General features: G+C 40.8%; 1 protein-coding gene across 6 annotated transcripts in view; it reads left to right on the plus strand.

Annotated features, from left to right (window-relative positions):
* LOC121444429 (FERM and PDZ domain-containing protein 4) overlaps positions 1 to 12747 on the plus strand; it is a 648345-nt gene that overhangs the window by 386544 nt on the left and 249054 nt on the right. For all 6 annotated transcript variants that reach the window (XM_041646236.1, XM_041646240.1, XM_041646237.1 and 3 more), the window contains one exon: positions 7631 to 7747. In XM_041646236.1, coding sequence (XP_041502170.1) covers positions 7631 to 7747 — 117 coding nt within the window. The remainder of the gene's footprint in view (positions 1 to 7630; positions 7748 to 12747) is intronic.

Raw genomic sequence — 12747 nt, forward strand, 5'->3', positions numbered from 1 at the left:
GTGTAGACTGGAAAATCATATAATGGAGCATATGAAACTAATCAGGAAAAATGTTTAATGTCATTGTCAGACTATACATTCAAATGTCATTGTACCGTAGTTAAGATCCTGAGTCATAATAAGTTTCTTCTTAACTAAAGTGACTTTGTGATGAGTATTCTTGGCATGATGTGCTATTGTAAGGCTTGACATTAGTATTTAAAGCTGTGTTTTACTCAATTGTACTTCCATGTCCTCCTTGTCACCACATAAGTGACATCTTTTAAATGGTTCGTGGGATGCCTCTGTCTGGATGGCTTTGATGTTCTAGTCACCTGTATAGCATAAGTTTCCTCTAGTGCACCTGCTGAAGCCTACCCATAAAGGGTCATAGGAAAGAAAGCTGCTACCTACTCTGTAAAATCAAAATGCCTTAGTGTTACACTGAAAGCTGCATAAGAAGACAGTAATGTTTGGAAGTAGAGGACAATATAGTCAAATTCAGACCACGTCAGTGTGGATAGTGTGATAAATAACATCTAACAGACCTGTTAGTTATGTCCTTACACATTATGGGAATAACATACTATAGGACAAGCCTCCTTAGGGGTCATGCTAAGGATCCTTCTCTAACCACAGTAGAGTACTCTATGCTAGGCACAAAAGGATCATGGATGTCATCAAAACTTTAAGTTTTTCACTGGGCCAAGCTCCTGGAGTCCAGTTGAAGAAAAAGAAAAGGGATTATATGAACAAAGGGGTCAAGACCATGATGAGAAAACCCATGGAGACAGTTGACCCAAGCTAGTGGGAGCTCACTAACTCTGGACTGACAGGTGGGGAACCCATGTAGGAGCAAAGTAGGCCCTCTGAATGTGGGTGACAGTCCTATAACTTGGGCAGTCAGTGGACCCACTGGCAATGGGACAAGAATTTAACCCTAGTGCGTGAACTGGCTTTTTGGAGTCCATTCACTATGGAGGGATACCTTGCTCAGTCTGGATATACATAGGAGGGCTTGGTCCTGCCTCAAATAGATGTGCCAGATTTTGTTGACTCCCCATGGGAAGCCTTATGATTTCTGAGGAGTGGATGGGAGGTTGGGTAGGGAGAAGGTGGGAGGAGTGGGAGGGGGGGAGGGAGAAAAACTTTGGTTGAAAAAAAAAATCCTTTTAAATAAAAAATAATTTAAAAAACCTTGGAGCTTTAAAAACCTATCTAGGCCCATCTTCCTATGATAATTTTCCTCTCCCCTTGTCATTTTCCTTTACGTTACACCTTTTGCATGTGAGTTTAGAAGCAAGCATGAATACCAGTTGCTTCTAATGAAAACTGATGTTGAAGGATATTTGGAGGCATTTGGTGCATTTGGATATTATAATCCAATGTTATTTGAATTATCCAATAGTAGTGTGGGAAGTCCTTCTGCATATGTGTTACTTTTATTGGTTAATGAATAAAGCTGTTTAGGCCAGTGGCTTAGCAGAATAGAGCTAGGCAGAAAAACTAAACTAAATGCTGGGAGAAAGAAGGCAGAGTCAGTGAGACACCATGTAGCTGCCAGAGGAGAAAGATGCAAGCCACTAGTTGGAACCTTGCTGGTAGGCCACAAATCTCGTGGTAAAATATAAAAAATAGAAACTGGTTAATTTAAGATGTAAGAGCTAGCTAAAAATACACTTAATCTATTGGCCAAACACCATTGCAAATAATATAGTTTCTGTTTGATTATTTCATAGTCTGGGCAGCCGGAAACGAACTAGCAGCCTACCCCAACACTGGAGAGACATAAATAAGCATCTATACACCCTACATGAGACACAAACAGAACAGCAAAGAAGTGATCCAACCCAAATATAACTTGGTGCAGCAGTGAGAGTATTGGGCTTACTTACTGGAGTTCAGATGACTCAAACGTAGCTCCAGCACCAAAAAGCCTACCCTAGGATAGGTGATGATTCAGAAATGCTACATCCCTAGAGCCCCATACATAATTTGTATGCAACTTATCAATCAGAGTGTTTCCCTTCTCTGGCAATTGTTTCTGCTTATGGAACCTCAGGGATTCTATTGGAAATCTGGGAAGTTGTAAGAACTCCCTGAGATTTACCAGTTTTCTTTACTTCTTGGACCTTGTAAGTTTCATCTACTTTCTGAGTCTTAGTGATCTTCTCCCCTCCCTTCAGGAGGGAAGGTTCTAATTTGAGAACATAGCTAACCTTGGCAGTAAAACAAATGAGGAAATGCTTTCCATTTTATGAGTATGTATGCAGCACTGCATAAGCTTGGGTTCACCCGCAAATAATCTCTGTGAGTTTGGAGTAGTAAGAATAATCAGATTCTCGGTCAATGTTTACTTTGTTGTGTTTTCTAGTGTCTCTCTATGTCAAGGCTGAATAATCAAATAGATACGCCTTTGGTTTTCTCATATTTGAAATAGGCACAATAATTCACTTTTCTGCACGGTCTCAAAGACTGCAGATTAATGTTGGCTGCCTGTCTTATATGATTATTACTGAATATATAAGGAAGTTCATGAGTTTTAGTCATCCTTAACTGTTTGAGTCTAAGTCCTTTAGACCTTAGAGTAGGAAGCTGCAGGGGTCAGTCTTGAGCATTCTTCTAACTCAGTATTTAATATCAGCAGCCATTTTGTTTAGAATGGTTCCAGTTGGACTCTTACCTACTGTCCCTGTTTCTGTGCCCAGAACAGTATATGTAAAATATGGTGTCTGCCAGACATCTAGTTTCCCAGGAAAGTATGTAGTCTCATACACATGTTCATATCACCCAGGAGACTGAGACAACAACACTGCAGGAATTGTACTACACATTGTAATTGAGAGTCACTGTATGGGTGCTAACAAGCTAATGTAGGTCCTCTCCAAATGCCCTTGGCACCCTATTCATCTCTACAGCCCTAGGGAAGCCTGGCTTAGCAGCATTCTGAACCTCTTGCCACTAGAATTAAGAAAGACATAACAATCTTACCCTACCTGTGACCACTGCAAATGTCCAGAGACACTACTAAATTGCTTTGGAGATAAACATCACCCTAGTGTGAGAAATACAGTAGAGGATATAGTGTTTTCCCAGCTGAAGAAACAAGGGAGAGTTAGATTTGCCAGAGGGTCATTTGTATAATAAGAGACTGGATTTCCATCTACCTGACTCAATTCTTTGGAACCTAATTTCAGAGCCCTTCAGGCCCTCCTTCCCATGATCATGAACTGCTGAGCTATTCCAAGGAAACCTCGGATAGCCTGGGCTGCCTGCTGGTGGTTTCTAAGAGCTCACTACTCTTATAATAAACTGGCCATGGAGATTTAGTCCAGCACTTAGTAATAGACACACAGCAGGACAGCATCGGTTACTTCAAGCAGTCATCTTAACATAAATAGTTCTGCAACTTTGCCTGACCCATTCATACATAGATGTTCTCTTTTCAAAAAAAAAAAAAGAAAGAAAGAAAGAAAGAAAGAAAGAAAGAAAGAAAGAAAGAAAGAAAGAAAGAAAGAAAAAGTATCAAGATCGTTTTGTTCATGGATAGTTTCTGTCTGTTGCAAACAATGGACGGGTGAAGCTCAAAGTTGCAAACCAGTTCAGTCCATCTAGGGGAGGTTCTGGAATGATTTAAATAGCCCTGACAATGTAGGTCACTATTTTTAAGGCTGAGGTAAGTGTTTGAAAGTGGTTCGCAGAGCCATGATCTCAGATTGGACTTGCAGAACATTAGAATTGCAAGGAGTCTTATGGCTTTGCCTGGGAAAAAAAGAAGCTAGACCACTCTACCAGATCACAGAATTTCTGGTTTAAAAAAAAAAATTCTGTCATTCCTTCTGTCTTGGCAGTAGTTGAGCTCCTCAACTTCTAAGTGTATGGGAAATGGTCACTGCTTGTTTCAGCCTCTTCTTGCCAGACTGGAAAGGGAAATTGATTGAGTCTTTGATTCTTTTTCCACTCTAAGTCCTATATTGTTTTCACTAGACTCTGTACCATGCTATATTATTTACTCCACGGAGTTAATAATCTCACACTAACACGAATCATCTTACAGAGGAGAGGAACAAGGTTTGAGGAGGATAGGCATGTCAAGAGATTTGTTCAAGGTTATGGACAATAAATGGAAAAGAGCCTGTTTGTAACCTGGCAATTCTTAACCCCGAGTGGATGTCAGTATTGTGTTACCTGAGATCTAGATCTGCTTAAAAGATCTCTATGGAAATTTCTAATTTAATAGAGTGTCCTTCAAATGGCGATGCCAGGCTCCAAATGATGTCAGTGGAACCAGCCAACATACTATCATCAGTAACATTGGTAGAAGTTCTACAGAACTGCTAGGGTCCTGCTTAGGAGGGTCTTTAGACTCCAAAGTAATGTTCAGGATGAATCTTGAGGTTGAGACATCCTTTGGTAGGAAAAGTAAGACTTCCTTCAAAGAGAAGAATGGCCCTAGCTCCTGGGATTGTGCCTAAGATATCAGAGTAAGTGCATTCTGAAACTGTCAGGGGAAGATGGTTATGAGTCTCTCCTAGGCACCCCCATGGACCATCAGTGCCCCAGATGAAAATTTCTGTGCAGAACACTGTCAGTTTTGCCCAGTGTTGCCAGAGCTGCCTGGCCTCTTCTAAGGAACTGAGCGTGATTTCTGCATTTCTTAAAGCAAAACAGCCACCATTTTTCTTGCATGTTGACCCACTCTGCTGTCCCACAAAGGCTACCTCTTCACAGTCTTTATCGAGGCAGGCATGATTGCTCATGCCTGCAGTCTCAGCACTTAGAAAGATGAGACAGGAGAATTGCTGTGAGTTCCAAATCGGCTTAGGTCACAGAGCAAATTCCAAGACAGCCTGGAATATGGAATGAGATCCTGTTTTACAACACACAAAACAAAATACACTGGTTAAAAAAGACTGCGCTAGCAGTGAGAGAGTGGGTCACTTGGGAATAGTGCTGAGACTGGTGAACCCTCTGTGGGAACAGAGGAGTAAGGAGGGCTTTAGAACCTTTCTCCGCCTAGCAGAGCGGATTCACCACCTCCAAAGGCCATAGAATCTATCGAAGCAGGTCTCTTACTCATCGCACTGCAGAGGAACCCCTCCCTAGTTCTGCCATGTTGTTGATTTTTCTCAAGACATTCCTGGATAGATGCTTTACAAGTGTTCTTGCTTGTTCTTCTTGTACTTTTGATTTGCTGGGTTCTACTGAAGCTTTTGTGACCCACATATTTTAAGTCAACTCATGAGCAGGAAGACGTAACTGTGTCTGATCTTAATTAGTCCATCATTTGGTTTCCTGCCCCTTCACCTAGAGAGGCATGTTTATCATGATGTATGCTGCTTCTGTTCTGGTAGTAGTTTCTGGTCTAGCAGTGGTTTCGGGTCAGGCAGTGGTTTCTGGTGCTGGCATTTCATTTTCGGCCAAGACTTTATTTGAAAACATCTTGCTGAATGGTTGTTTGCTACACTCTGGACATACTACCCAGGACAGAATGTGGTATATAATAAAATTCAGCAAATAAAATAGAATCCAAGCTTCCTGCAGCTCCTCATTAGAGTGCCGCGTTTGACATTTCAATTGTATTAGGGAGCCTGTGCCTTTCCTTGGGTGATTAGTATTTCATGTTGTGTGTGTGGAAAGCAGCCAGGGAAGAAACCAAGGGGGGAAAAGCCATCCTGTACATGTCCCTCAGAAGAAAGGGCTTCACAGGAGCACAGTATATAATTTAGGATTCCAAGAGAAATCACAGCATTCCGTATATATGCTTCCTTCCAAAGTTAAGAATAGTCTTTGTGTCACTTCTAAGTCGATTCCAGTTTGGTGGAAAAGTTTTAAACAACCAAATAGACTACATTCACACAAGCCTCTAAGAGCTTGTTTTCTTGGTCCCATCTTAGAGAGCTTTCTAAAGGTGTTCCCTGCTGGCATAAGGGGAAACTGCTGGGGGGATTTTTTTGTTTGTTTGTTTGTTTGTTATAAAACCTCAGGGTTGCAGACTCCTGTGTTCTCTCACCTGGGAGAAATTGAAGTTTTTTATTTTCTTCAAAACCACCAGAGGAAATTGCCACTGCTGACATTTGCATAAGCCAGGGAAACAAAAGAGGTGGCCATGGATTTCCTTTTAATAGTCAATGAGCAAGAAATGGTCCTACCGTGGCATTCTAAATTTACCACTCCTATTAATTTTGTGAACACTTTTAATCCACTCTCTTTATTGGAGGAGGTAGCAAGACTGAAAGGAAGTTAAGGAAAAGCCATGGAAAGGGGTTTAAATTATGCAAATCTTCCTCTCCTGCGGAGGAGTTACAGGAAACGGGCTTGCATCTCTTGACACAGATTGAGTCACTGGTTGGACAGATGCGGTGACAGAGCAAGGGCTTAAGGAGAGGTATTGCTTCGGATATTGACCCAAGAGGGGCAACCGGCTGCATGAAAGCCACCACGGAAGGCTTCACAAGTTGCTTTCCCATGCAAGACGTCCAAGCAAGGGAGGCAGATGACAATGGGAACCCAGGCCCTGCCTGCACTCACCCTCTAGGCTGCCCTTCATTTATCACACCAGAGAAAGAGCTTCCTACTTGGTGGAAAGGACTCCCTGGTGGCTGCTGCTGCAACTGAGAGCCCCTGCAATCAGCGTCACCACTTTCCCCTGCCCACTTTGGTTGGTGACAACCTGGCACTTGGAACCACTGCGGGATCTTAGAGCCTGGCTATATCAAATGAGCTACTTCTGTTTCATCTAAGGAGCTACATGTGTGTGACAAGGGATGTGGACTAAGGCTAAAATGGCATTCCTTGCTTCCTGCCAGTACCATGGGTAAGGACTGAACAAGCAGTGGACATTTGTGGGAAGGCAGGGATGAAGAGTTCAAACAAGCGTTTGTTGCTCACTTCAGAAACTAGCTAATGGTCTCCAGTTCTGGACAGGGACTATGCAATGCTGACTGTCACAATGGCTTGTCATAGGAACGATGGGCTGTTCCTTTGGCTTCGAGAAGACAGATAAGAGAAACATAGAAACACTCTCCGGTCTTTCCCTGTACTGACAGACAAATTGACTTTGGTGCCTTAGAAAGCAGAAAAGATAATGTGTGAAGTTTTGTTGCATGTTAACAGTGAGGGTTTGTCTAATGTTCTATGACTGACTTTGTTTGGCATGTGGTTACAATAAGCATACATTTTATATTTTGGTCATAGGAATCCAGGAAACTTCAGCTTGCTTTTTTTTCATAAAAGCATAAAACATTCATTTATCTTCATGTGTGTTTCTTTATATAACAATGTGCAATCTAAGTATGTGTGTGAAATGCCTAAATATCTGGCATACCTAGTACGCCTCTTATGGTCAGAATTGCAAAGAACATTGAATCAAAGCTTCCTACAACAAAGTTATTTAATTTTACTAACCATTGGTTTTCTATCCATGTAGTATATGAGCATACTTCTCTCGTGTGGATTCTATAGAAAATAAGTGCTCTAATGCATACAAGATGCCTAGCATGCTCTCTGTTGCAAAGATGTTCTTTGCAGTTGTTCTGTGACCAGTTATGCACACAGCTCACAATTCAGAGGAATAAGACATGAATCCTTGTGCAGTGATCTAAAAAGTATGTTCAAGAGTCAGAGGTGATGATACTCTCTTTGTTTCCAGCCACAGGACCAAGTCTTCGGGCTGGCCGCCTCCCTCAGGAACCTGGGCCTTGAACCAGGTGCCACCCTATGGATGGGAGATGATGACAAACCGAGATGGCCGTGACTACTTCATCAAGTAGGTTAAAAAGACACCAAAGACTTTTGACAATCCTTTTCTAGTTTTGTTTCTTTAAAAAAGATTTTATTTATTCTTTGACAATTGTATACATGCATAAATGTTTTTTGATCATATTGACCCTTTATTTCCTTCTCTTATGCCCCTCTCTCCTTCTCCCCAGCATATCCTCTCCTTTCTTTTTCTTTCTTTTTCTGTTTCTAATAACTTGCTTAGTTTAATTAGGGTTGCCTACATGTGCATGCATGTGGGGTTATTGGCTGGAGAACTGGATCGTTGGTAGCTCGCTCCATAGCATGCCAATTCTTGCTCACAGCAGAAGTGGGCACTATTAAATACTAGGTCAGTTGCATCCATTGTCTGAAACTAAAGAGTGATGTGGAACTTTGCTCTTTCAAACATTTTCAAGGAAGGAAAAAGAATGTTACTGAGTCACCTCCTAAAATAATTATGATTTTTCATAACACCTCTTACTAAAAAATTCTGTTTTCATATTGGTTTAGATTACACATTTTTGTGAGAGTCTTATTTTGTTTGTGTTAAGTGAATATATGTCACAGAATTTCTTACTTAAGACATTTTGGATGTATTAGGATGTATTATTTAGTAATGTCCATGATTATATACTTCTTTATTTCTTATCCATCTCCATGACTTTTGTATCACCCTCGTCTCCATTTGCTTCCTGTTGTTGCATTAACCTACTCTGCCAGCAAACAACTTGGAAGAAGAAAGAGTTTATTTAGCTTATACTTCCAGGTCAGAGTATATCACTGAGGGGATGCAGGGCAAAACTCACGCAGGGACCCGGGAAATAGGGAGTGAGGCAAACACCATGGAGGAAAGCTACTTACTGCATTGTTCTCCATGTCTGGCTTAGCATATTCTCTTACACAGCCCAGGTCCACCTTTGAGACATGGCACCACCCATAGTTATCCAGGTACTCCCACATCAACCATCAATCAGGAAAATGCCCCTGTAGAGTTGCCTGCAGGACTGTCTGTGGACAGTAATTCTCAGTTGTCATTTGAATCCCTCAGATGACTCCAATTTATGTCAAGTTGATAAAAGTAAGCAGCACAAGCCTTCAAAGACATTTTCTAAGCAGGGCATTGCCACTCTAAGATGGTGACTGCCTAAGAACAAAGAAAAGTCAGTGTCAACAAGATATAAAAGTACAGGAGAAGATTGAACTGTTTGAGTAATGGTTTCCAAGTACCTTTAAGTTCCTACTTGTATTCATTCTCCTGGTTAAATCAAAGCTAGAAGTTGGATATGGTCACTGGTAAGTCACATTTGATCCAGTAATAAGTATTTGACTCTGCTGCTTTTATCTCCCAATAATATTTGGTCTCTTTTCCTGTCCCTATACATTATCTTATTCTAGAAACCCTATCTAAGTGAAATTATATAACTTTTGTTCTATTGTATCTGGTTGGTTTAATTTTACATAAAGTTTTCAAGATCCTATCCTATCCATATTACAATATGTGTTAGAATTTATTTTTTTTAATGCTGGATAATATTCCACTGAATGTATACACCACATTTATTAATTCATCTGTCACAGGATACTTAATGATGGTTCTGTGAACATGGTTTAATAGATTCTCTTTTGAAGGGATATATGGTATAGTTTAATGTTGTATTTGTTCTACATGTACAAGTCCCTAGATTGCCTAGATGAACACACATGTGTGCACTCATACACACACACGCACACACACACGTTTTCATCCTGTTTTTACTTATTTGGGATCTAGACCTGGAGTTGGAATGGCAGAACCATATGAAATTGATTAATCCAAGTTAGATTCTATGCTACACCCTTTAAGATCCTACTATAAGTGGTTAGCAGAGTAGCTGTCTTTATTTAGATGCTTGCAGGTTGGTGAGAAGAGCATTTACATGGTGTGTGCGAGAGTCTTTTTCTCCAACACTACTGAAATAGTCTTAATTATAAAAAATTAGTAAAATAGATTTGGGATCAGGAAGCACAGTTGGCCAGAGTCCAGTTATAATTGAGTAGTGATTTGAGAGGAAGGAAAAAATTATTTTTCCTACCACAGGCTATTTCCTTTTTTTTCAGCCAAGCTGCATATGTATTGATTAGCAAATATAAGATTATATGGGGAGTGGGGATCGTTTTTATAAATGTGTCTTTCTAGATTGTTTAAGTCTTTTCTACTCATTACTCAAGCCCACACTCAAGTGAAGATTGCTGGGAAGCCAGCAGGTTGAAAACTCACAGGATTTTTGTGGGTGCTTTTCTAGTCTGTAGCCCACAGCTAATGCAGGAACTACCTCTTGAGGGCACCTTTTGAAGACTGTGCTCATGCTCATGGAAAAGGAAGCATGAGTATGGCCTTTGGAATCCAGTCTTGGAACAATCAAATGGCAGAAACAAAGACCAGTAGTTTGGCTCACACCCTGGATTCTAAACTGTTGGTTTTGCACAGTTTTTCCACGTTTTTTCTTCTGATAAGACAATGTATGTTGTTATAAAATATGCTATCTGTTTTCCAACATGGCTACAGATGCACTCAGTTGTTTCAGTTAAAGTGATCCAGATATTTGTAGTCAAAACTGGAAAAAAAATGAGGCAAAGAAATGTACTTTTAAGGTATGAATTGAAACTTTATAAAAGTATATTTTGGGCTTTTCTGATTAATGCCTAGTTTTCTTTCTTCCTGCTTGGCTTTTATGGGCATTGACACATATCCAAGATACTCTTTCAAAAAGTAGTAACTCAAACTGTGTTTTGCTTGTGAGGGCATCTAGGAACACTGGCTAGTTCTACCTTAAGAATTGCCATTTGTTCCCATCTAGATGGGATGGTCATGTGTCAATTTAAACTTTCTGCTGCTCTGGTGTTAGCTGTCAAACTAGAAGAGACAAGTGGTTACTCAAAGAATTCGCTCAGATTGCTGCTGCTGGGTTTGAAAACCCAAACCACCAGCATCATTTTGCCAAAGTTGTGTCATTTTTTTAAAAAGTACACTTCTATAGTCCTCTCAGAGAATGTGTAAGATGTCTAGAAAGTGCTTGTTCCTTCTCTGTCACTCATAAGTCTGACAAATAACGAGAGTCCCTCTACCTACCGAGTTTTGGCCTTTTGAGAGAGATGTTGCAATTATTAGTTTCTGGGGAGCCCATGTTTGCATTTCAGAGTATTTTTGTATTCATTAGTATTCTTAGTTAAAAGGACAACTGGGAAACTGATCTATGGTTAGTAATTAGCCCCTTTGTGTTTAATTTTTCACTTGTTTACATACCTTTTGAAGGAGATTATGGTTTCTTATTTTCTTAGGATGCAAATAGTATCAGCATCAGACAGTTGCCTTGGATGGAAGTTCAACTTTCACTGAGCAATGGACCAAATGATAGGAGGAATCAGGCTGTTGTATTCAAAGTTTCAGTCTGATAACCATATAATAAAAATTCTATCATTATAATCTTTGCAATACATGGCCTAAGATACTTCAAATTTTATTGAAGTTTCATTTACATGTATAATTCCCCCTTATATAGGATAGGGATGATACACTATTTTCTTTTTTTTTTTCTTTTGGATTTTCGAGACAAGGTTTCTCTGTAGTTTTTTGGTTCTTATCCTAGAACTAGCAGTTGTAGACCAGGCTGGCCTCAAACTCACAGATATCCGCCTGCCTCTGCCTCCCCAGTGCTGGGATTAAAGGTGTGCGCCACCACCGCCTGGCTAGACTATTTTCTATAGGAGTTATTGATCCACAGGGTTAAAAATGGAGAAGGGGTGGAGAGATAGCTCAGTAGTTGAAGGCACTTGGCATTCTACCAAAGGACATGGATTTTTATTCTTAGCACCCAAATGGTGGCCCACAATCTTCAATAACTCCATTACCAAAGGATCCAGCACTCTCTTCTGGCCTCTGTGGGCACAAGGCATGTGCATAATATATAGACACACATGCAAACACACACCAAGACACATAAAGTAGAACTGAAAGAAAATGAAGGATGCTGACACACATAGGCCAATGTACACTTGCAAGACATCTCATAGTTTGGAAACTAGTAATTTTTAACCTCGCTAGCCTATTAGAATAGCTTAAGAAGCAATAAGATCCTGATGCCTGGGTCTGGGGGTAAAGACGTTTCAGATGCGCCCGGGTGACTCCATGGAATAACTACGGTGGCTGCACTGAAGCAGTTCTCTGCACCTGATTCTTTCCTTTGACTTCAGCACAGTAACACTATTACCATCTGCCTGCTGATAAAACACAGACTAATCCAGTGGCATGTCCAAAGTCACATACATTTTCTGAATTAGAATTCATTTTCAACTATGCCAGAACCCTGTTAAGACAGTGGAGCTGATCTATTGGGAGCTCACCAAGGCCAGCTGGACTGTGACTGAAAAAGCAGGGGATAAAACTGGACTCTCTGAGCATGGCGAACAATGAGGGCTGATGAGAAGCCAAGGACAATGGCACGGGATTTTGAACCTACATAATGTGCTGGCTTTGTGGGAGCCTAGCCAGTTTGGATGTTCACCTTCCTAGATATGGACGGAGGGGGGAGGACCTAAGACTTACCACAGGGCAGGGAAATCTGACTGCTCTTTGGGCTGGAGAGGGAGGGGGAGAGGAGTGGGGGGAGGGGGAGAAGGGTGGGAGGAGGGGGAGAAGGGTGGGAGGAGGGGGACGGAAATGGGAGGCTGGGAGGAGGAGGAAATTTGTTTTTTTTTTTCTTTTCTCAATAAAAAAAAGTTAAAAAAAAAGAAAGGACTACTTTCATCGTGATACTTAGAAACATCTGAATTACAGATTTATCTATTTATTTTTTTGGCCATGCCAATGGTGCAGTCTATGCTTTCTTGCGTGCAAACGTGTAACTGCTGAGATGTACCACTAACCTGAAGTTCAGTGTTTGGGGAACAGAGAATGTTTTCAAAGAAATATGACAAGCTGGGCACTGTGGTTCATGCCTATCATTCCAACACTTGGCAAGTGATGGCAAA

The sequence above is a fragment of the Microtus oregoni genome, unplaced genomic scaffold (genome assembly GCF_018167655.1).
Source record: "Microtus oregoni isolate MIOR12 unplaced genomic scaffold, Mior012 000124F_ref0000388, whole genome shotgun sequence".
Lineage (NCBI taxonomy): Eukaryota > Metazoa > Chordata > Mammalia > Rodentia > Cricetidae > Microtus > Microtus oregoni.